Source organism: Corvus cornix, chromosome 3 (assembly GCF_000738735.6).
Source record: "Corvus cornix cornix isolate S_Up_H32 chromosome 3, ASM73873v5, whole genome shotgun sequence".
Taxonomy (NCBI): domain Eukaryota; kingdom Metazoa; phylum Chordata; class Aves; order Passeriformes; family Corvidae; genus Corvus; species Corvus cornix.
Window position 1 is genome coordinate 50,710,173 of NC_047056.1, and position 26,016 is coordinate 50,736,188.

A 26,016-nucleotide genomic window follows, 5' to 3' on the forward strand; every position below is an offset into this window, starting at 1 on the left:
CTTGCCCCCAGTGCTGTATCAGCCCTTTTAAAAGTTGTATGCCTTTATTTAGTACTTCTCAGAAATTACCACAATGGTACCCAACAACACAGACTACTCCAAATGGTATTTTTCCTGCTAACACTGTTTTGAACAATAAATTTTGACAAAATATGTATTATTCTTAACCCCGGTCTTTAGTTCTCAACTGCCTCGCTCCCGGTTTGTGACAGCTGCACAGTAAAGGTTCCTTTCTGCTCATGTCTGCCCAAAGCAGCAAAACAGTTGTCAGTGCCTAAATAATGCCTAGTTCCTTGGGCTGGTACAGGATCAACTGCCCTGAATGGCACCAGGGCTTCTGATGGAGCCTGTCAGGAGATGTTTCCCTGCATCCTCCAAGTTTCTGGAAATAAGAGGGAACTGCCAAAGCTGGACCAAGTGGCAGCTTCATCCAGAGACCCCAGTGACAGTTCAATAGCTCTGCATCGAACCATTAAGTGTCTGGCAAATCAGCACAGTTGTAAATATTTAATACCAGATAGTCTGCTCAGAGTAGACCAGCACTTACTCATATCTGTCTCAGTTTCCTTCCCTAGGCACTCTGCACAGAGAGGACAGACAGATGGCCTCCAAGCCTCATCAGTGTTTGCTCCTGTGTCCCCCTGCCTGCACACTTTCCTCGGGGGGGTGTCTGTGACTGGCAGATACCCTGATGAGGTAACAGCCCGAGCAGGTACAAGGCCTTAACAGATGGAAAAGGGTGAGTAAAGTACATATAGGAGGATTAGGAGTGCTTTTTCCGACACCAAGGGAAGAGCCTGGACACCCTGCCAGATTCCTAGTAAGGGTCACCAAGTACCTGCTGAATTATGAAGGTTGCTTCACATCCACAAGGATCCATCAGCACAAATTACTTTAATTCGCTAAACACAAAACTGCAGCAACCCAGAAGGAGACTCACAGTTCTGGCTTTAGAGCCTTACAGAGAGTGGTAATTGGCAAACACGACACATACTGCTGCCCAATTTTAACCCACATCCTCCATACCTCTGCCAGTCAGGGCACCCTTAATCTAGCTGCTGGTTCAATCAAGGGCACAGAAGCTAATGGGTAGTAGCAGTCCTTACAGCAGTCAGCTTAAGAACTAGAACGAAAAGCAAAGGCTTTAAAGTCACACCCTGTTCACCAGAAGTGTTTTACATAGCTCCTTCTACTGTCCAACTTCTTCCTCTTAAAGAGGCCTGTAAGTTTTGCATCCTCTGGTTCCACTACTCACCACTCAGAAAGTTATAATTTCAGATTAAATGCAATTTGTATCAAAGAATAAAAAATAATATGACAATTTCTATACTGTTTAAGGCAATTGAAAATTTGACCTACATTGAAATACTTGATTACAACCTTTTTGAGAGGATTTAAATAGCTGTTTTCCATTCTGTACACAGGCTTTCTTCAGTTTTGATATAGCTCCCTGAACAACAAATTTTTCCTGATATGGTATTATGAAGGCAAGGATACTTTCAACAGAGGGAATTCTGTTCTGGGTAACAGTCAATAAAATAGCAATAAATCTTTTAACTCAGTGCATTTAAAAGTATTTAAAAGTACCTATAGCAAACACTGTTGATAAGCCATGGGAAAGCAAGACACAGCCTTACAGACGACTTCAGATGCAACTACCTCTTTCATTGTGCTTTTCAAAGCTCCCCCCCAAATTAACTTTAACTTGCAATCAGATTTCACCTGTGGCTTGTTTCCTGCAGAGCAATCAAGGGGTTCTCAGGACTTAAAGGAACCCTTAAGAAATCATTATGCAGCCAAAATTTAACTTTCTTGGTTAGTCTGGCTAGTTTCAAATTGACTTTGACTTGGGTGCTACAACCTGGCCTAGTCTTCCCAATCCCACAGGCAGCTGTGGTCTTTTCTTGTGCCCACCCCTGACTAACTTAACACTTTCCAGTTCTCAATGAGGAGAAAACGACTGAGCTGAATAAAGACCACTTAGGGGTAGGAACATTTGTTTTGTCAGGTCTGCAAAGTGCATGGCCCACAGAGAGCTGCCTCCGTTCCCAGCAGGCTTGCTGCAAAACAGTGTTCAGGATTAGTAGTGATGCTTCAGATGTACTTCCTTGGGAGCTGAGGAAAAAGGGTGTGCTGGGTAGCAAGGTTTCCTCAGAACACTAGTCTAATGTAATGTGATTATGCTGCATGGGTTCTGAGTCTATTCTCTTACTGGCTTTTCTGCCCTGTTAAGGCCTCTCTGTGAAATCTGTATGAAGTCAGGTAATTTCAAAAATATGAAGTTTCTTCAAGTTTCATGGAAACTCAAATTTCAAGGAAAGTGACTACAACAATGACCTCACTATGGGAAGGACTGTAGTATTCATCTCTTGTAAGACACTGAGGAAAACCCACGTAGAAGAAAGCCTCTGTATATATGGTGAAAATGTTATTGCAGTGTGCCCTCTGCAATGCAGCAGAGAATCCAACAAGTTGTAAAGGTACAGAAAAACTGGCATTTGTACTTTGTTGCCCTCAGAACTACAGCAGAACAACAAAGTTATATTAGATTTATTTGCAGAATTAAAGGAGCAAATGAAGCCACTGAGACAGATGCTTTCTTGAACTCCATGCTCTTTAGCTGATCTGCCCGAGTTTCTGTGCCATTGAGCTGTTTTCACTTACCTGATCTTCTGAAGGGATGAAAATACTGATGGTGCCCCAAGCGAGCCTGGTGCACATCCACTCTGCATCCGCCTTTGCAGTCTTCTCTTAATGCCATTCAAACACAGGATAATGGAATTAATCTCTTGGAATTGGGTATCTTTGCTGAAGAAAGAGGAGAAACATGTGGGTCTGTCAGGTATGGATTAATTTGTGTGGAGCTGTAAAATGGTTTGTGTCCCTATAACCCAAAGGGAATCTCCAGAATAATAAATTTGGATAAAGTACCTACTTTCCTGCATTAGGGAACTAAGTTTTCATTTTCATCAACCAAATCATGTGCTGCCTGGAGACAAAACCTGGTCTGAATTAGCCTGTAGTACAGGAAGTCATTACCCTCTTACCATAGGCATTCACTGCCTATGAATTCAATTCTCACACAAAACCCTCACATTTTCCTTTTATTCATCTTACGAAGGCCACAAGTTATGCAGATTCTGTCTCACCAGATTATGTATTACTTTCTATAATCACATGCTTTCCCTGCTTGATTGCATGAGTCAGCACAGGCGAGACACAGGAGCAACCACAAAAACACAAAGATGATGTTCATTTCCCTTACCTCATTGACCAGGAGATCCCCAAAGCAGCACCCAGGCAGAGGCACACAAGTGGGACACAGGCACCACAGAGCTTGGTCCATGCTAGAGGATCACCAAACCTGCTGTCGTTGCCTGTTTGTCAGGGATTCACACAGGTATTTCGCCACTGTGCTTTGATCTTTCCTGAAGCAGAGCAGGAATCTCAAGCATGTCTGATAGGGTGCCTCTAAGTCTCTCACAGGCTTATGTTATCTAAACACAGATGTTCTACTTGTCAAACACACAAGGCTAAACAACAATTAGTATGATGTATGTGTTTTTCTACACCCCAGCTGCAAGTCACTTCAGTGTGTTTATAATCCTACTCACCAGTCTTCTGCTATTATCCCAAGCCGGTTGTTCATATCACAATAAAAACATTGTGCCACCAGGAGCTAGGGAGGGAGGAAAAAACTTGAACACTCTGCAAATGTGAAGGAAACAAATTGAATCCACATTCCAGTATCTCCTCAGAGTTACAGACTGCTAAAAAATGGAATTGAAGACTACCAGGTAAAATTTAAGATTAATTTCCAGTGTTCCCAATTAGGCCCTATTTGATGGAATTCTACTTTTGAGGTAGAGTGTCTCAGGACATCAGGTTCTTAAGAAATGTGAATCAAGATGTGCAGCCAGTTATCTCACCAGTTTACATCACCAGTTTGTTCATTGAAAAGTTGTTTAATATTTGCCATCTTCTGTCCTAAGGGGCACCTCTCTTCAAAGGCATTTTGGAAACCCAAACATTTGCAGGTGAGGAGAGGCCAGTAAAATAGACTGTAGGCACGAGTCTTGCAAGGTTTAGGCTAACAGACTGCAGGAGAGACTCCCACACTGTGGGCACAAACCACAGCCTGATGTCGGGCGCTGAGGGCAGAGACACCTCCCTCACCACGAGCGCACAGCCAGGAGAGCCTGCCTGTACTGTTACTGCTGGAGTGGTGCCACTGCTGTCTGCAGGCCTTTCATGGCTGCAGGGATGAGGTGGAGTGGCTGAGGACACAGACCTGAGCTTCTCGTTAGAGGGACATGGGTGTGAAATGGGACAGTGAGCGAGAGCTTGGAGGTCAGTGCCAGTCTCTGGAGCTCTGCTGGAGCAGAATGAAAAGGTGGCACCTGGGGCTGGCATTAAGGAAAGCAGGCATTCCAAGAGGCATGTCAAAGATTTGGCAGGTCATGCTAGAAAATGTCAGAGTACCTGCAGGAAACTCTTCTCTGAATCCACAGTTTAGCAAAAAGGTTTTGGCTGTCTGTACCAGCTGAAGAGCCAACAAGGCTGGAGGCCCCTGTTCTGTCAGGTATGCATGTGGTATGCACAAAAGCAGGAGTTGCTTTGCCTGATGGCATTTTCCCAGAAAGATGAACTTTGGGAAGTCCATGGTCTACAGACTAGGGCATAAAGGACAATCAAGCTCAGATTCCCTTAATATTTATTATTCTTGGCAGGCCTTCCAAAAGATGTATCAATATCACATAGAAAGACTCTTGATGCTAGCAAGATGTTTCAAGCAGGACGAGGAAATACCTGTTGAAAGAGTACTGCTAAGGCACTCTACAGGAATTAATAGATGACATGAGATTTGGCTTATCCAAAGAAGGAAAAGTCCAACAAACAAGAGTAACAACCAGAATGACTTTTGAGAAAGACATTTCAGTTTATTGTCAAGACACTTTCTTCCCTCTTTTCTCAGCAAGTATTTTAGATAATTTCTAACATGGACTTTTAGTTCAAAGAGGTCACTACAATTTCCCAGACACTGGTGATCATTTGAGAGAGCAAGTTTGTGGCACAGAAAATAATTTTTTAGATTCTTTGTTCCCAAAATACAACAGGGCTCCACATGAGGTTGTCACATCATGCAAGAAACTCATCCCATGAATTTGATGACTAAGTTGTTGCAGTCAGTCCTGGACTTCAAAGCTGCACTTCAGAAAAAGTTTGCTTGCCTTGGGTTGTGCTTAAGTCTAAAACCAGAGTACTGCTTGTGGTTTTTTAAACTCAAAATAACCTATCAACTACTTTTCATGTTTCCGCAAGTCACAATCTTAAATTCTGACAAATTTTGCAAGGCAATGCAGTGAATATAGAAATCAGTCTTAGTGTTTGTTGGAATAAATAAAGGGCTGTCTCTTGAATATGACATTGAGGTACACTTTTTTCCTGTATATCACATCACAAGAGACCTTTCTGTGTAATTTAAGTTTGTTTGATGTTTGCCCTAAAGATCCAAGTGTGCTGTGTATGGGGATATGCCAACCTCCTTTGGGATCACCAGTGGTTTGATACTCTGTATCCATGACTTGCAAATAGACTTAAGCTACCTTAGACCCAAACCTTGACTTCTGTGCAACTGCACGACCTCTGCTCACAGCCACATGCTCCCTGTGTACACGTTTCCCTTAAGATCTCCTTTCTGAAATGTACTTGTGTTTTGTATTAGGACTCTATAAAAAAAGTAAATACATTAAAATCATTATCACTCCATAGTCTGTGATGGCTGTACTTCCAGGCAGCACACTACAACATCCCGATGAAGGCAAAAAGGATGGGACCATCTTCTACTAAGGCAGCTTCTCAGCTGGTGACCCTGCACTGGGCACCGAATTCTTGTGTCATTGTAATGCTCTTTCACCTGTTTTAAATTGACCTAGAAATCAGGATTTTTTTCCAAATTTAACTCCTAAAGGCAGGAATTTCTGTGTCCATTTTCTGCAACCCAGTGTGAAAGGACTGTCAGAAACAGACAGTAATTTCATTTGGAAAAAGTAAACTGAGTTGGTATTTGACTGACTTTTGAAGAAGACATTAGTGCACTACCGAGATGCACATGAGTAACATTCCTCTCCAGATGACAGACAGGTCACTTAGTTTCTTTTATTTCTTCTTTGTTTGTAGGATTTAATCTTGTGGTGTTTTGGGGTTTTGGATTTTTTTGCAGGGTTTTGTTTTGGGCTTGGTTTTGTAATTTACACATTTTGTTCCTCCCAAATTAGTTTTTACTATCCAAACATGGAACTTAAATTTTTACCGTTTTTTTCCAAAGATAGTGAAAATGCAGGAACTTCTGCTACCTTATGTGTCCTGACAGATTTTTTTTTTTTTTTCCTTCAGTAGCTAACAATTCTGGTTTTATACTGAAGGTTGGTGCACAAACAGAGCAGTATACTACAGACAGAAGCAACTCATGTACATTTGGATTGGACTTTCTTCTCTATATACCTCCCCCCATGCTTATACACATACATTTTGGATTCACTACTAACAGACAATTTCCTACTAAAAATCGATGACATTTTCCATTAGCATTGTTGGGAGAAGCATTGATTGGCCCTTAAAAGGTTGGTTGCACATTATGTGAAAGAACCCAACTGCAAAGAGCTAAATTTGCAACATAAAATGTACCCAACATTCTGCAGGGGAAGCATTATCAAGGCTTTTACCAAGTTTTTCAGGATAAGATATGACACAGCACATCTTTATCAAACATTGCTGTATTTTTACTCTGTTGAGTGTTAATTCATTCACACCAGTGTAGCCACAGTTACAACCCAGCACTGAATGGTTGCAAGATTTTAATCCTGCACTCTGATTTAAGTTGATAACACCTCTTTAGAAGCAAGAAAATTATCAATTTTGTCAGAAGACTTTTCTAGTCTTAACTATGCAAGAAATCCCTTCTGAAAGTTACTCAGAAAATAAGGTGTAAGGGGGGGAACTCATAAAGCTACCAAGGGCATTATGTGTTCCCTTTGGTGAGTACTGAAGTTATTTTAAATAAAACAGATAAAATGATTCCTCATTGCCACTGTAAGTTACGGAACACACGGTTTTACCGTTGAAGTCCATCCTTTTAATTCTCCCCTATAAAAGCAAACAATGCATCATTTTGAATCACTCAAATGTACTGTGGCAACAGCTTTGTTTGAACAGTAACTGCGGCTATGAATGGCTTTTCCAGAATTTTGGGGTATCCAAAGAATACCTGACAAGATCTATTAACACATTCATCCCTGTGCTGCATGCATCAGTGGCCTCTCTTTGCTTCAGGAAATGACTGAAGGTTTAGCAGGTTATCCCAGTGCAGGTGTCTGGAGATCTGTAGCCAGTCCATTGAGACCAATGGATGCAGAGTTCTTGGTAGAAATTAGACAGGATCAGTCTGAGCTTTGATCTTCCCAATCCCCTTTACTTTTTCTAGACTTCAGGCCTGGTGTTTCTACAGAACTCTCCCAAGAGCCACCTATCCAGTGCTGCCTGAGGTCTCCTAGAGCATTCCTCACTCCAGCCTGTTACTGCTCCTCTAAGCTCACCCAATTTTGCATTTTCCTCCTCTAAATTGTTAGGAGTTTTGGTTTTGGCTTTTTTTTCCCTCCATGTTTGACTGTCTTCAGACTTCTGCACCCTTTGAATTAGAATGAAACACACAGACTAAACTTTCTTTTTCCCCTTGCTGTGTTATTCCATTGTTCCTTCGCCTTTTTCTCTCTTCTGTACTTGCTGAAACTTCTTTATCATCTAGAATCTGCAGTAGCCTGCCCACCCCATACCTTTTTCTGTGCATTCACTGTACTTCTCAGTAATCTCCTTGCTTCACCTTTTCTGCCAGTGCCTTCTTTCAGGCAGAGCCTTATGCATGAACCAGCATCCCAGTCCTGGTTTCTCAAAATCCTGTCTCCATCATAACCCACTTCTTTCCCAATTCTTTTAACTGATATCCAGTAGCCTTCCAAACCTCCGCTCACCAAGCTATTGCTCCTTGCATAACCTCCATCATTTCAATTAAGGTATTAAGTTCTCCTTTCCAGTATACAAACAGCAGTGAAGGCTTGTAAATGCCCCAGAGCCTTGTGAACATATTAACAGAATAACTGGAGAGCTCCAATTCACAGGGGGACTGGGGCTGCCTACATCTGACAGCAGAACTTTGAACATAAAGGAATGAAACAAGTTAATATAGGGCAAAATTTAGAAAAAGACTGAAGTTGAAAACCATTCCAAATAAAAGGAAAACCAGAAACTGATCTCACATCGAGCTTCAATAAAGATTCTTGTTTCAGAGGCAAACTGCAGACCAGCTGTAAACTCCGAACAAGCCCTGTAACAGTATGATGCATTAAGCATCAGGATGACAAGTCTGCTTTTTCTCTTCAGCACAGCCAAGTTTGCAAGTGTCCTCTCTCCTGCTCTGGATGTCTTTAGCAGAGATTTGCTAAACTTAATCTACAATTGTAGACCAATAAAACCACAACTGCAAAACCTCCCTATGGAGAAACCTTACTGTATAAGAAAGTAACTTTGAAGTTGTAAGAGTGACAAAATAATTAACCAGTTCTGCCTGCGGGGAGATGACACGGTGACACCTCCGTGAGAAAGTTTCATCACCTACCTAAGTAAATATTATAAGAACCATTAAACACATTTCAGCACATTTACAGCATTTCACTACATCTTGTACTGTGCAAAATGTAGTCATGCAGCAACATCAGTAGGGCTGCATAAACATTGCCTTCTGCATTATCAGCCAAAGCTTGAGCTTCAGCCCAAGTTCACCTTATATCAGATGGGGGTGTTAGAGGAGCAGACCAGAGGAGCAGGCCAGAGAGGGAGAGAGGAAATTCAGCCCATGCAACACTCAAGTTTAATCTCATGTATCTGCACTGACAAAATGGTGTGCTAATTTAGCCTGGCTTTTCCAGAGAGTTCCCCACATAGCCCATAAAAACAACGGGCAGCATCAGCTGGCCAGCACCAGGGAATAAACTGGCTATGCTCCCTCCTACAGGCACTTGATGCATAATGCTGAAAAGGGCTGCAGAAGTTGCAGTCACCAGAGCTATAATTTTCCCCAGTGCGTCAATTTTTCACTTAGATGATTTTCCCATTTGTAAACAATAACATAAAGCCTGAGTATTTTTTATTACACATTATCCTGTCAAGATGGTGGCATGAGGACTGGCTAGCATTTAGCATGGCTTTTAAAGGAACAGTACCTGCTGTGAAAAGGACGTAGTCCTTTCATGTTTCATATGATCAGCTGTGGGAGACAGACCAAAGCAACATTCACAAGATGTTTAGCGCAAAACATTCTGCCACTGCTACTCTTTGTAACAGAACATAGTTCAGATCAGTATTAATAATATCTGAAACAACCTACTTTATCCAATTACATTGTATTTTCATTTTAAAAATCCAATGGTTCTTTAAATATCATTGGCATATAAAAATGGTAGAAAGTTCACTGCGCACCAGTTAATCCCACCCTTGTTCCACTGAGTGCAGCTGCATTCAACTTGTCCATTTCACTTCTCACTCACTCTGCTTATAATCTGGTTCTCCAAGAATTTTAGTTTTCTGGGACAGGTTGCAAGCAGGAGAGAAGTAGTAGAAACACTCACCCGACACTGGAAAAAGCTTAGGATTATTTCAACTTTTTTAGTCTCAGAATTGAGATACCAAAATGGGATGGATGTGTAAGTACACTTTAGTTGTCTCTAAAGTGCATTAGCAAATTTTGCAATGAAGGCTGGAGATTAGTAGCGAGATGTATGGATTATGGCATTCAGTGGGTTGCCATATGCTGTGGGACACATCTTTTGAAGGAGATTTTAATCGACTCAAAAGACAATATGGCAACTGGCAGGCTTTTTCTTTATTGAAGCAAAGTCACAGCATTTTCAGCACTATTCCCCTCTTGTGAAGGGAAGAGTTAAACGAAGGCCCCTGAAATTTACATAACTAACAAGTAAAGGACTGAAGAAAGAGATTACAAGCATATTTCTCTAAAATAAATAATCTACAAAGAGTGCTTTTTCTTCTTAAAAGCAATCTAAAAATGTAAAAATTCTACGGTAAGGAGATCAAAAGATATTTTAACAACTTTCAATATTTACAAACAATACAAAAACTGCGCATGCCATCAAATGATGCAAAATTCATATTAAAAATTAAAAGGTTCATTCCTACCAAGAACCAAAAACTCCAGCCAATATTTCAGTTCTAATTAAATGGTCTTCTTTACAATTGGAAAACCCTTAAATGTTTTTATTATCTGTAAAATATACAATAAAAATGAACCTCACTAAATTATTAAGGTTAAAAAAGAAGACCAATACTGCAGGCAAATCAGAAAGGAAAGTAACTGTAACTTATTCTTTGGTAACCAAAAGTTAGCAAGTATCTGTATTTCAAGTGATGAAAAGTAATAGTCTCCCCATTTTGACAAATGAAAGACAGATTTCTGGCAAAACACAACTCCCAAGTTTCAGTTTTGAAAGATGGGCTCCACCTACAGCTTTGTAGTGCAAGTCAACTTTCTAATTCAGAAACACAACTGTCCTGGGTCCGGCCAGGACAGGATTCATTTTTTGCAGTAGCCAGGAGGGGCTGTGGCCAGGACACAGAGCTTATTCTACACCACCTCACAACACTGCTGGGAACAAGGAAGTGGGGCAGCAGGTCACACATTACCGGGCTCTGCTCTGTGTGGTGAGCAGTCACATGTGAACCATTTCTCTTATGTGTGCACTGTAACTATTGTTGCTGTTACTGTCCATTTTCCTATTTCACTGTTGTTTCCAGTAGATTTTTCTTCTATCAGCTCCCAAACTTCACTTTTTGTGCCTCCAATTCTCCTCTCCAGTCACCCGCAGAGGTAAGAGCAGAGGGGAGTGAGTGAGCGGAACATGGCTTGGAGTGTTTTGGTGGGAACACTAAATTGGGGAATACCATTCCTAAACCATGACAGGAACCCTTCCAAATTCTGGCAGTACACTGCTTCATTCATCTCCCACTTTCCTGTTGTCTGCTTGCATCCTCCGCACACATCCAGCTGTTCTAGTTCTCTAAGGGAATACTCCAGCCAAGGAAGCAAATCACTTGGAAATGAGTGTTTCACCAAGCGTATGTGTGTGGCTGCATAGCAGCTAGTAGTGTGTTATAAAATCAGCTCCCTTTTCCACATCAACTACATAGTTCATTTTCCCTCAGGAAAAAGAATTAAAAGTACAGTACCCTGGACCAATCCATAACCCGGTGAGCTCATTGCTCGAGCAGGACACACTTCATCAAACACAGGGTCATACCCACTAAGGAGCCATGTAATCCCAGCACCAACCCTACCAGCTTCTCTCAGAGGTGAATGTGCCTCATTGTGCCTCTCTCTGCTTAACAAATGCACTACACTGCATAACTACAATGCTTCTGAACCAAATGTCCAGCTTGTACCACAGGAGCCTTCCCACTTCAGGCTTATTCCTAAATTTTGCTTGCACAATTGCAGTCTCAAGAAAAAGAAAAGCTTCACACCCTGACAGACTCTGAGAAAACTTCCCCACCCCACCCCACAAGAGGACTTCTAAGGCTTTACACAAAAAATTCAACCGTTAACTTTCCTTAAGCCACAGACCACTCATTCAAAGCAAGTGCTCCCCACCCCAACCCAACCATGCAAAACCATCATTGCTTTAGCATTTAAACATACACATGCAGTTCGTGAAATAAATGCTCAGCAAAGTAACCTTGTCCTGGTCTGGGCTTTCTTCTGGAATCTAGTCCCTGTGATTTTCTAGACTAATATCCAAAGCCTTTAGTCACACTGCCTTTTAACTTTCTTCAGCTGAAGAGTTTAGACACTTCCTTGAAGCACCTGGTTGAGTCATTAAGTCTACATGGGCTGGATCCAAGGTCTCCTTGCAGCTTGCCTCCTCAGCATACGGAAAGTCATTCATGTCCATTTCATCACTGTTAAACATATCAAGCTGCCTCTCTTGCTGCTCTTCCAAAGTCCTCCGGACCCTGCCCTCTGACTGTTCCACCACTTCCCCATCTCCTTCACTAATGACAGTCATGGGGCTGCTCTGGATGCGGTTGCGGACATTGTACTTGCTGCTGGCAGCAGATGGGGGTGTCCGTGACCGGCCGTACCTCGTGCCAGAGAAGGACATGCTCCTTGGCATCAGGCCCTCACTCTTGGCCCACTCTTCCTGGGCCCGTTTGTTCTTGCTGGGTGAGCAGCTGGCAGGGATGTCGGAAAGGTCAGGGGAGGCATCTGTCTTTGTCCGGTGGAACCTCGGGTCCGTGTTCTTCAACATCTCTGCTGCGGACATACGGGAACTGGTGTCACAGCGGCTCCCTTTCTTCAGCAGCAGGGCTTTGAAGTTGTCATTGCTGGTGCTGCTCTTGCGAATGCTTCTCTGAATAGATCCGGCTTGTTTGAGGGTAGCTAAATTTGGGGAAGCACCAGTGGGAGTTACGGGGGGCGATGGAGAATGGTTGCGGGTACGGTCGTCTTCAGAATCTTTACGGCCAAGGACTTTCCTTTTGGATCTGAGTTTGAAACACACACAAAAAAGAGGACAACACAAAAATGAAACATTTTACCTCCCCTAAGTAAACTCAGTTTAGAGGGATGACAATGAATTAAGCTAAAGCAGAGACAGGGAAAAGGGAGAAGTGATCTAAATCTAAAGCATGAGTAAGAACACCACCAGAACTGCACAGGCACTAATGCAGGTATTGGTGATATAAGTTTATTACTCTTTTTCTGCAAATCTGGAACAATGAAACTACCAAAACTGGCAATACTGATGTTCAAAACACTTCTGCAAATTTAGTGAATCGGGTTTTCTGGAGTCAGTATTCAACTGCTCAGACTAATGCGCTATAAAGATTTATACACCATGCTGTTCCTCTGTTACTTTGGGGACTTGATTCAAAGTATGTCATCTAGAGTATATGGGTTGTTTTGTTTCATTTTATGATTTCATTTGACACTCTCTGGAGAATTAGAGGTGTCGTTTAGTGCACTTTCCTTTAGAGAAAAGGACGCAGCAATGCACTGCTGCTGAAGATGAAGAAAAGGGTGCCACAATATAACAATTCCAGATTAAATGATTTTAAAAAAGAACCTCCCTAATCCAAATATTAAATAAATAGCCAAAAAAACTTCTCCAGCTCCTCTCAAGATGCACAGACAAAATTCACAGTTATGTTGGTGCTCTGTCATTGCAATTTTTGACTAAATGAAGGAGAGACCAACTTCCTGACAAGAAAGTTATCTTTCCAAATGAAAAAGCAGAGTGTTTATCTATTTAAATGCAAAGTGCAGGGATAACACATAAAAAAAAAAAAAAATTAAGAAATAACCATGGAACTGGGAGTAAGTGGAAACTGGACTTTCATTGCCTCATTTTCACATTACTAGAAATCTTAAAGAAATGTCCATGCCTGGGATCTGCAGCACAGCTGCTTTGTTTCTTTGCTGAGCAAGAATTAATTAAAAAAGATTGTATAAAGCCTAATATGATATTTTTGCACAAACTTGAAACAAGTCGACGGACTTCTTAGAAATATAAAATTATAATGCTATAAAACTCCATATTAATTTTTATCAAGCATGTGTTCAATCCAGACCATTCCCCTTGTAAAACAGATTTCTACTTAATGTGATCTTTAGCTTTACTTTCTTAAAAGCCTTGAGATTCTGCCAAGGCAAGCTCAAATGTGTTCATGCATCACAGCCTACTGATAATTTAAAAACCCCCAAAAACAAAGAAGCAAGATCCATCAGCTGAGTAGGTGGCAGCAATGGACACTGCCATAGGCTGTGCCAAGACCTTGGAGTGATCCCATCTCTCCTAAGCGGTGCAGTTTATACATAGCTCACTTGTGATACCCCCAAAGGCAGCTGTACCAGCTGTTATTTACAGCAGCTGCTGCTGCCTCCACCTGTCTTTCTGGAATAAGAATGTAATACCAATGCCCATTCAGCCTGAGGATGAATGGACACCAGAAGACAGCAAAGGGATAAAATGATGACTTCAGAAGAGGCCAATGTACGAACCTCACCTAGATTTAACTGTGTGAGTGTGTAGGCAGCAGATAATTTTGGTGCTTGGATCCTCTGCGAGTCTGTATGTGAACATTTGTGCATTTGTTACAGGGAAAAGATTTCCCTTCCTTAGGGTTTTGGCTACCTATGGCTATCTTTAAACACTGCAATGCTGGGGTTGTATTGCTAGCAAACCCGTAATTAAACTGGAAAAAAAAATTCAATTGCAAAGATCTGCAGGGAAAGGCTTTGTGATCCTAACTTGGAGGGATCCAATAAGACTGCGAATGCAGGGCAGAGCAGTCAGTTTGCTGTCAGCACCTAGCCAGCTTTCCTCAGTATATATTAATTATGGAAGAAACTTGAAATTAAGAACTAAATTTGGTTTCGGTGGCTTTTAAGACACAGACAGGGTATATGTTCAAACAAAACTGTGACTTAAAATTGAGAACTGTTCTTCCTGTCCTTAATGTACATACCACTAAATTTCTTATCTTGCTCCAAAGCACATATTCAAGAGTGCCAATTACTGAAATAATACCTCTTAGGAACAGTGGGGGCAAACCAAAGCCTTTTTTATTAATTAACAACCAAGGAAGATATTGGTTTAAGTCAAAAGCCAGCAAAAGCAAGGTCTTAATAAAAAATGTGTCAAGTCTGTCACATCCAGTTCCACTGTCCATTTCCCCACAGACTCATGAATTAGAGGTATGTGCATATACACAGAGATCCACTCTGTATCTGCATACATAAAGGAGAAAGGCTACTGGCCAGAATATCTCATTCTAAAACCAGATTTGCCACAGTTCTAGCAAGTGCCATGCAACATGAATGCAACAGACCATTTTCAGAACGGCTCCTACAGGTCAAGTCCTAAGGGGTAACAGTAAATTATAAAAAGTCAGTATCACATATATTAAATTTTTGTATTGTCTGGAACGGACTTGTTCTCAAAGACGGAAAAAAAATAGCATTTACATCCAAAATGCTGCAGCCTCCCAGCTTCCAGCTGCTCTCTTCCCGTCCGTCCCTCCCGATGCAGACCTCGGGCAGAGCCGTGCGAACTGACGGCACACCGGGATAAGCCCCGGCTCCCCGGCAGGGAGGCGGCCCCTCTGCGGGTTGCAGTGCGCGGCGCAGCCACGCGATGGCGCCGGCGCCACGCCCAGCCCGGCCCGGGGCGGCTCCGGCCGCGCTGCGGGAGCGCTGCTCGAAGGCAGCGCGCGTTCCCTGCTCTGCCTCTGGGCGCTCCTTTCCTTGGGGCTTTCTTGGGTTTTTTGCTTTTTGACACCTAACGTGAACAACACGTTATCTAGCTGCCATTCGGGACGATTTTGTTTTCAAGGGAAATGAATGATGTCATTAATAATAGGGCCAGTATTGCACATTTCATTCACGAATCAGTTTGACACAAAACACCCGACCTCAGGCTGGATTATGGCAAACTATAATCCAGCGTTTGCCATATGTTTTGCCATATGACTGACATGTTGTGTTACTTGCCAGTTTCAGCCACGCTTGCCATGAAGCATTAGCGTTGAGCCTCTGTCCCAAACTGCACCATATAAGCAGCGAAGAGAGTAAAAAGAGATGGAGAAGAACGAGAATGAAAACAAAAAGATACACAGAAAAAGCAACAGTAGAGTTAATAGGGCAGATTGAGAACAGTACAATAAATACTAGACGTAACTTGATATTTTAAAGGGCAAGGTATTTATAATATAATTTACATCCATTTAATCAGGTTGGTTTTAGTTCAGAATGGACTAAATACATTTGTAAAACAATAAAATGTAAGTTCTTTTCCTCATCTTTTTCACATATAGGCTTAGTAGAAAGTTGATAAATATATGCTTTCTCTTAAAGCAATGACTGTTGTAATTGGGTGTTTTAGTAAAACAATGTTAAATTTATTTTTCCGAGACCTACCGGACGTCACAGTACAGGAAAGGCAGTTTCTGCAGTACCTGTGAATGGCTGCAAAAAGATCCTCAGTAGTCCTTGGTCTCGCTGGTGTTGCCACTCCATCTGTCTCTTCCCCATAGCCACTGCTCGGCAGGAATGAACTGTTGGCTGTGTCTGATTCAAACACCTCCACTGTGCAAAGAGAATGAACAACGCAGTCAGTCTGTCATGCTAACGCCACGGGCATGTAATCCTGAAACCAGCCCTCACTGCCACTAAGGAGAAGCATCCAATGGACTGAGTGCAGCGCTGTCATTATGGTGATTTCAGATCAACACTTGCTTAGGGAACTGCAGTGCATGAAATGCCTGTGCTTGCTCACACACAACAGGCGGAGAACAGTAACAAAAGAAAACTTGTATGGTTTCCACTAAAATACAAAACCAAAATTAACGAATTGTTTTCATAGCATGCTTTAATACTAGCACGGGTAAATAAAGCATCATTTTCTTTCTGTGTCTGCAACAATGCAAAGTCAGAAAAGAACTGCAAGAAAACTCATTAAATATAATCAGATCCCTGCGACGTTTTAGTTGTAAAAATCACAAGAGGTTCTGCCCTCTACAGAATCCCACCTCAATGCTAGGATGGCTATTCTCACTCCCCACCTTCTCTGAAATAGCTACTGCTACATCTGAGTTAGTCAGAAAAGAGACTCACCACTTTCGTTCTCTTGAGATAGGTGCCCGTCAGTGTTACTGCCACTGTCTTGGCTGCTCCCTGAACTGCTTCCTTCATCAAAAGCAGACTGCTCCTCCTGCCTGGGTTCTTCTTGAACTGGTGATGCAGCAGGCTGTACCACAAAGGCATTCGCTCCCACTGTCTCAGAGAAGGTGAATCCAGCAGCTCCTCCCTCAGGAACCAGGCTGCCAGAGTCCATCTCGCTAGAACCGAGTCCATCTGTAAGACAATTTCTCGCCTCCTCACAGTGTGCAAGCACAGCGTCTCTCTTAGTTGGGCTTCTGGCAGTATCACTCACTTCAGCTGCTTTCTCCACTGTAAGGTCTAACTGTGGAGGTGGTACCAGAAGGAACAGCTTGGGTTTCTTTGATATAGGAGGTGGTTTCTTGCTTGGCAATACAACCAGAGTCTTGTCAGGAGATGTTGGTGACCCCTGAAGTGACACGCCAGAAAGGAGGTCTTCACTCTGCACTGAGGACTCAGGTGTGTCATCAGTGGCTGACCCCAGAGCATCAGCTTCAGGAGACTTCTTCAGACCTACTGCACTCACAGGCTTTTGATCACAGTCAAGTACACGTGTGTTATCAGAGAGAATGAGAGGAGAACCCCGAGACAGCGTTTGAACTACATTTTTAAATGAAGTGCCTGGAGTTTTCATTTCCTCGTTGCCTAAGCTGCTACTCAGTTTTAGTGAGAGAGATGGCTTTAGCGAAGACTGTGATGATGAATTTGCAGTACCCTTTTCCTGAGAAGTGGTTTCAGAAGCAGATTCAGCTGATGGCTCACCTTCTGTTGATTTTTTCACAGACCTCAACTGCACCATTTGCAGTGCTTTGGTGGTTACTAATGGCATCACAGGTCTCGATGCATCTTGCTTAGTGAGTGGCTGTTTCACTGGACTGTAGCAAGAATCGTCCTGGTTGCGTTTCTTAAAAGAAAACTGCGGGTGTATTGTTGCACCTTTTGTTATTTTGGGATCAAGCGGTGGTGCTGGTGGCGGGACAGCTATGGAGCAAGAAGGAGGAGGAGGAACAGGCGAAGAGAATGAACTGATGGAGGCTTCTTGAGGAAACCATGGAACAGTCTGAGCAAAGGAAGAATTTACACTGGCTTCTGGCGGAGGAGGGGGAAACGTGGGAGAGGCAGACAATGGTGACAGATCCATGACTTCTGCTGGAGGAGGAGGAGGGGGAGGAGAAAGTTCAGGGCAACGTGGAGGTGTTGGAAGAGGAGGTGGTGGAGGAGGCGCACCAGAATCCGGAGGAGGGCTCAGAGCAGGGTCCAGTTTCTTCACACTCACACTCCCTTCAGTAGATGTATTTGAAGAAAGAGAAGTGGATGATGAAGACATGGAGACAGAAGACAGAAGAGAGGACTTCCTTTCAGGCACTTTAGGCTTCAGCTTGGATTTCCCACTTCCTGATGATGCAGATTTTACAAGTACAGGCACTGGAGTAAGCGCAGTGGGTGTATTGGACTGGCTGGAGTACCCACTTGATGGTGATGTGACTCGGTGGGATTTCTCTGGAGAAGCACTCTTTGGTTTGGCCAGTCCACTGGGCACTTGTGGCACAGAAGCCCTTGAGCCATCACTGAAGTGGCTGATGCTGTAATCGCTCAGAGCAGATGATGTACTGGCAGAATGGGTCACCGGAGATTTCACCTGGTCGTCTGCCACTGCAGCATAGTCGCTGTAGTAACCCCACTGGTCAGCGTACTCCGACTTTATGCTACTTGTCTCACTCTGGGAGGGAGTGACTGTGCAGATGGAGTACAGGTTTGGAGCAGTGGTGGACATCATGCTGCTGCTCGCACTGACCGAGCTTTGGCTGCGGGAGCGCAACACCCAGGGATCCTCATAATCACTGCAGGGGCTCTGGGAAGGGGAGCTGCCATTTTTGCACTTAAGATTCAGCTGCAGAGAATGCTGGAGCGTGGCAATGAGTGTTTCATCAAGTACCTGTCCATTGGATTGGGCTTTTTTCTTAGGTATCCTTCTGAGTGAGTCTGTTCTGGATGGTGGCAAAGGTGGCTTCTTTGCCTTTTTCAGTGAGATGTTTCTTGCAAGGGATTTGTCACCTTGGCCTGACTGGTCATCCTGATGTTTCTTCTCCTTTCCTTCAAAGACATTTACCACGTTGTCTCTGGGGTTCTCAAAACCATTAGTACTGTTGCATGGAATGTCTGACTTCAGTCTGGAGTCCATATGCATGGGGCCGTAATAGCCATCGTGGTCCAAAGAATACAGGGAAGTCAAATCGTCCCTGATCGACGTCCTCTCCAGGCTGCTGCTGCTCAGGTTGCTGCCGGGCGTGGCACAGCCTGGTGTGGTACAAACCACCTTGCGTGAAGGGGTCTCACTGTTTTCTGAAGACTTGTACAACCAATGCTCTGTGCTGCTCACTGCTGCGTGTGCTCTCTCTCCAGAATAGCTGGATTCACTCCGACCATCGCTGTCCTGGGAAGGGCTTGCTAAAGCAGCAGTGTTCCTACAGCTGTAGCTCATGCTCTGAGACCCAGCCTCTGCATTCCCAGGAGTGCTAAGAGAGACAGCAGAGTCACCAAGAGAAAGCATCATGACAGTGTTAGATGGGATGGTATCTGAAGTCTGTGAGTGACGTGTGGAGCTACTCTCACTCCAGTTACCACTTGAAGAATGGTGATCTTCTTTCCCACTTATTGCACTGCTGGCAGCAGGATTGTCTCTTGGATTTGGGTAGGCAGTGGAGCTGGTAATTTTACTATCCAATGATCCAACACTCTGGGCAGCGTGAATAAGGATAACTTCTGAGGAGGATGACAGTGTTGCATTGGGTATGATGCTCGTTGAGTAGGTGGCATGAGGAGAGACCACACATGCTGGGCTTGAGGGCTTCTCGCTATCACAGCTTCTCACCTCTTGGGACTTTGGCCTCGACAGGGTCCCCATCGTGGGATTATTCCTCAGATGCACAACACTATCATCCACTTGCAATTTACTTATCTGGTGGGGTAAAGTGCCAGCAATGTCTTCTGTCTGCCTCGACATCATGCTCTGTGTCTGATCTAGGGACTGCAGAGACACTCTCGCACCAACCCGAGGCAAGCTGTGAAAACCTATGTCGTCGTTTTGGCGGGAAGCAAAAACTGCAGCAGAGTCACTCATCACCGACATGTTTCCAGATGAGCTGGAGAACTGAGACATCTGGGCTGCAATGCCTTGTCCTTTCTGTGCTCGTATTCTTCTCATTGAAGGGGGCACAACTTTAACTTCCTCCGTCTGGCAGCTGGTGTCCTTGGTTTCGGAGCGCTGCATAGCAGAGCGATAGCTGTCTAGTCTCCCTAGCGTGGAACAGTGATCTGGGACATACATCGAATGCCCTCGGAAATCACTTTGGCCAGTACCAACTGCTGGAGTCAAAATAAAATAATTATTTCTTGAAGTGCAAATTCACATTTATCTTCTCACTCATTCAAAAAAAACCCAACCCAGCAAACTGCTCAATCCCCTGCTCCTTCTTCTGAAGAAGAATCTGCAACAATGGATTTTTCAGAGGCATCGTCTGTTTTCTGCATTTCTCTTCCCTTTTTCCATATTACCAGGAACCTCCTGCTTACAGAATCATCTGCGTTCCTGCCGCACATTCGACACATGAAATCCTCTGTTTATGACATGGCAATAATTTCCATAGTAATCAGTTGTGTCAGAAACCAAGTAGTACTATTTGACTTCCAGTAGGCAACGCAGCAGGAACAGACAAAAGCCTGAGAAACGTGAAGTGTGTTCCCATGCTAATGCCTCATGCAATAAAGAAAAGGGGAAGGAAATCTGGAGACTAATACGAATAAAAAATTCTGCTTTTTACAAGCATTACATTTCAGAAAAAAATATTTCAGGAGACACAGATAGCTCTCCAAGTCCTGCAGCTTGTCTGAAAGAATGCTACCACATGGAAACGTGAATTGTTTTACCACAAATAATACATACTTATAACAGCATTTATATAAACATTATCCGACACTGCAAAGAAAACTATTAGATAACGTTTCTCCATACAACTCTATTTTCTATTTACCATAAAGGAAAAATTCTAAGAACTGGGGAAAAGAAACAGCTGGTATTGATGGTTGTGTCATCCTCAGCACCATCAGGAAGTAAAAAAAATAACCACTTTTTCTAAAAGAAGGAATTATCACATTGGCATAACTCTCCCCACCCCCAACTTTGAAGATAATGGAAAACCAGTTTTAGTTCAAAATATAGTTATCATTGGGTCAACAGAAAGGATTCTAGGGCTCTTTTATATTTACAGTTTTATTGGTAGTTGCCTTTTAAAATCACAAACCAGAGGACTGCTTTAAAATTAGTCTGTGTAAGGCTGTTGCTTTTGAATTCAGTTGCGTTGCTGTATAAATAGCAAGAGAGAGGCAGGCGTGCTGCTGGAGATGCTGGTAAGGATGCCACACATATGTCACTGTGGGGGAAAACTGGTTATTTCAAGTCTCCGCCTTAGAGAGTCTCAGGAGCAATGAAGTAGCACGCCTGAAAGGAATGTTCTCCTTTCATATTTACTATATGAAACTGTACAGGGAGGATAGGTATTCTTATCATGCAGCTTTAAACACCACTTAAAGGACATTTAATCATCCTGCTGCTTGGCAGGCAAAAGAGGCATTTAGGGTAAGGAAAACAGGGCTCTGAAAAGGCTACAGTTAAAGCAGCACACACAAAAAAGATTGTTTACTTCTTTTCCTCAGGCATGTAAGCAGTCTTTCAGCAGCTTGAAGCCTAGTTAGTTTGCTTTGTGTAAATTCTCTTGCTCTCACAAAAATGCAGCCTCTTTCTGCTTCTGGTAGAGGTTTGCTGCAAAGCTAGATACTCAGATGCTGGCAAATGTCTTGGATAATCTAATACGAGATACTGTCAGAACAGATGGACTACTGCAGCCAACCAAGAGAGGGATTTGCATATTCTGTATACAGTTATTAAGAACTGTACAGTAAGAAAAATAATCTTCCTTTCCAGGTATATTTTTTCTATGCAATCAGTGCACCCCTTTGGTTAAGACAGAGAAAAACAGCAAAGTAGACATTACGAATGTTTCTGGAACCATGACATCACTGATATTAACTGCTGGTCAGTTAAAAATATCTGGTAATAAAGGTCTGCATGCTAAGATATGTAAATAACCAAAGAGAGGGGGTATTTTTCTTCTTCTGCCTCTGTGAAATACACACGTGCACACAAATTCACACACGCAGATGAGACAAAAGGATGGTGCTGGTGGAGAATGAAGCTGGCAGCACTACAGCAAGTATCTAATACTGTCACATACTGACCTGTGGCTGAGAGCACTTCATTTCAGTATGTGGCATGTCTGTATTGTATTCACAGAGGAAGCTAAATGCACCCTTTTTCACAAGTACTGAAATGCAGATGGGTGTTTTATGTCTGTTCAAAATGTTACTGCTAGAGAAGGTAAATGGCAAAGCAGACCAATGCTGGACTTGCTAACACCACCTTTTCCTTCTTCCAAAACAAGGACTGTTAGAATGCATTTATTGGGACATACAGCTCATGGTAAATGCACAGTGATGTCTGAAACAGAAAATTAATGGCACGGAATAAAGGAGGCCACTGAATAAAAGCGGCCACTGATGGCTATACCAAAATGCCTGGCACGGCAGCTCCTGTCCCATCCCTTGGCACACACACCCCAGCAGAGCCTGGGCACTGCCGGCTGTCCCAGCCAGAACAGTGCCAGAGCAGCACACTAACAAGAGGGCAGCATCAACAACCAACTGCAGGATGCTGCTGAGAACCAGGGCTTACCCTGGGTTTGTTACCAGAATAGATGTAATTTAGGGTCCAGCCTAATATGCTCTGGGAAACCACATAAATTGACTCAACAGCAGTAAACGTTCACAACCTCAATACTGCAGGGAAGCCCATCAGGGCAAGTCTTTGCACTAGGTGTGAGGCCTCTTCTAGTTAGAATGATTCAGAGCCCAAATAAACACAGGATTATGGAGGGCAAGACAGCACAGCTTCAGAAATACAAACTACAGGGCTACATCCTTCAATCATTCTATGGGATATGGTCAGAGAAGGATTTTTTCATGGGTGTTACTATTACAGGAATATAGCTTTGAGGTTTTAAATACTTTTTTTTTGTAGAAATGCAGCATATTCTGAAATTCTTTCCGCTTCAGTTTTGGCTTTACATGTATGGACAATATCATGCAAAGCTGTGAGGATTTACTCATTTTATAGTTCTGTTTTCTGAAGAGGGACAACAGAAATCTGCAGGGAAAATGGTTCAAAAAACCAACCAGAGGAACATTTAAGACTCAGGTATACTGATAAAATGCTGAGGTGTTTATGATTCTGGTGAAATTCAGAGAAGGGTAGCGAGGAGTATTTTATTTGTAATCTACAAATGCCCTGTAAAACCTGCACCCACTTCTAGAGTAACACTGAAAAGTAAGGATTTTCAAAACCCCTTAAAATCTTTGTTGGTAATGCAGCTAGAAGACAAACAATCCCATTCTAAGGGACAGCTCACACCTTTGACTACTACACTGATAATGCTAGGTTTCTCAGAAAACATCTACTTAAATAAGTAGCAGTCAGAAGATACCTTCTGCCTGCAACACAAAAATTCTTAAACTGAATCAGATCTTTTAAAGAATACCATCCACAAGCCCATCTAGTTGCAGGGACAATGTGTGAGCAGAGGCAAAAAATGTTGCAGAACCAGACATCAGGTTACAGATGCTGAACATCACGAAGTCAGAAGCAGCTGCAAACTGGGCGTGTGATAAATGTGGCTGAAAGTAATGATTGTCCTGTCTGCCTTTTATATTATCCTGTGTCCAGCAGTACTGCCATCAGTGCTATGTCCACCACAGGAGACCTGTATCTACCCTCTTTTCTTCTTCATTACCCTACTATGCTGAAAGTCTCTCTTAGGGCAAATGCTCTTCTCTAACTCACATGTTTAGAGCAGGCTCCAGCAGCAAGTAAAGAACACCCATTCTGTGGACTCTGATAGTCACTGGTGTTGCTCATTAGAGAGGACAGGGATTGAGAATGACAAATTTGGCAAATTTGATGGGGAAGAAAGTGTGTCTGTACATCATCCCTGAGCCCAGGTACTGGCTACTAGCAGTCCCCCTGTGACTCTAGCTGATGTGGTGGCACCAGCAGAGAATCAGATGAAAGGTCCTCTGCATTGAAATGAGCATGGAAAACCGAGGGTCTGAAAAGATAAACAGAGTTTGTGCTGGTGTCACAAAGTACATGCTTGTTTCAACTAGAACAAAGAAGTAGTGTCTCTTACCTTCTGACTAACCAATTCTAATGCAAGCACTTGTCTCTTATGCCATAGGCACATTCCTAAGGTGTGGTACTCTCATTGCCTCCTCATGCCTCACCTAGCAATCCTCCTGCCAACCTACTAAACTGGCTAAGTCGCTGTGCAGGCACCACAATTTAGTGTTACAAAAAATCCCCAGAGACTCTTAATCTGTTTTACCCCAGCACTTACATACTGAGTGATTTTTAACAGACACTCAACAAGAAACAGACAAGTACATTGGGCTTATGACAATTTAAAGGAATTTTCACCGTGCTTCATAAAGAATCTGTAATCTCTCAGAAGGGAGTAAAAATACTGCAGTGAATCCTGTGAAATTTTTCAGTACTGCCAGCTGAAAAATACCCTGAAATATCCTTGCATATATCACTGCCACCCTGAGAGGGAGATTTCTGATGTAAATATTGGGAATTCAAGTTTTGTTGATTCTGTTCATTTCCGTAAACAACCGACCTCTGGTGAAGTTTATATTCCTGCCATCTGTCTTTCCTCCTCCCAGTATCAAAAAGCAGATTACACCCGCTTTCTAGCACCTGATTTATGGATGGATAGCACTAGAAATGTACAATGTTAAAAAACTACAGGTATAAACCCAGTACTAGTCAAAAGGCACAGTAACTCTGAAACAGAGATATTCTCTCCAAAGAGTGCTAAAGTTGCAAACAGAAGCAGGTGCAGAATTACTTGGCTGGAACAGCTAGGTATTTGTGTGGCATTTCTGTAGGACCAATGGGTATCTGGGACTCTTCTTACCCATGGGACCTGTAACTTGAGTGACTGCTAGCTCTGGAGGGACTAACTGGAGAAGAGTATCAGTTAAGAGGAGTCTTTAATAGAACAGTTGAGTTTCCAGAGATCAGAAGGACTTATCTGCGCCCACGTTGCTGAGATGGAATTGTTTCCTCTCTGGCATGTCAAAGGAGAGCTTCAACAGTCCCAAATAATACCTGAGACACCAAATGGTACCACCAGGGGTCTGAGCTGTCTGGCAAGAAAGCAAATGAAGGACTGACAGTTCAGGTGTCAGTCATACCCATCCCTATGACTGACACGACATCCTACAGGTGACAACTCCTTGTGAGCTACTGAAAAAATACACTTTTCAAAGTATTTTCCCTTTTCAAAGGTAAATAAGCTGAAAAAATGGTACGAGGTCATTCTAACCCTTTCAACCCTTAGGTCAGGAAGGGGGAAAAAATGTACATGGGGCAAAAAAAAATCACAGAACCAAAAAGATGATGACTTTCATCTATAAGATGGGAAAAAAAGCATTTAAATAATCCAAAGGAAGTACACACAAAGCATAAAATCAAAAGACATTTTTGGAGACCAAGAGGACAGAAACTTTCTGTTGGAATTAAAAAAACCATCAAAATGCTTGTCAGAAGAAGGAGGAATAAAAAGGTGGAAAAGTTGAAGATGTTTTCCTCTCCCCTGTTTTGGTGAGGTATGTTTATTAGCAACTGTGGTGGAACTGATACTCAGGTCTGGGACCTGCTCCTCCTGAAAGACAGGGAGGGAGTCTGGGACACCAGAAGCTGCCCACTGGTGTCTGGTGCTGAGCTCTGGAGAAACACTCACAACCAGGTAACTTGGAACCTCCACAAAAACAAATTTAGTCTGAGTCAGACCCTAGAGCACTGACACAAAGAAAGGACCATGGAAAGGTGGAAAGCATTTTGCTGCCTTTATTTCATCTGGAGAGTTGGAACATGTGAAGGAAGCTGATGATAACCAAGAGCCAAGAAATGAGCAAGGCCAGTGACAGGTTCTTCTAGAGAGGTGCTCATCTCAACCAAACTTCTCTTTGGGAATCACCTTCTTGTCTGACAGGGGGGAATATAGGTTTGCATCTAAGGTACCATCTGAAGAAAACATCTAGACACAATGGATAATGGC

The 26,016-nt window shown here is 42.9% G+C and overlaps 1 protein-coding gene across 10 annotated transcripts in view; it reads right to left on the reverse strand.

The window, feature by feature from the left end:
* Positions 1–4,915: 4,915 nt before the first annotated feature.
* Positions 4,916–26,016, reverse strand: part of NHSL1 (NHS like 1) — a 184,107-nt gene continuing 163,006 nt past the window's right edge. For 6 of the 10 annotated variants that reach the window (XM_039569900.1, XM_039569902.1, XM_010399782.4 and 3 more), the window contains 3 exons: positions 16,739–20,149; positions 16,081–16,210; positions 4,916–12,609 (listed from right to left, as the gene is read on the reverse strand). In XM_039569900.1, the coding sequence (XP_039425834.1) occupies positions 11,886–12,609; positions 16,081–16,210; positions 16,739–20,149 (4,265 nt within the window). In that variant the 3' untranslated portion in view covers positions 4,916–11,885. Of the gene's footprint in view, positions 12,610–15,616; positions 15,669–16,080; positions 16,211–16,738; positions 20,150–26,016 lie in introns of all 10 variants that reach the window. The other 4 variants (XM_039569901.1, XM_039569903.1, XM_039569899.1 and 1 more) reach the window with 2 other exon arrangements.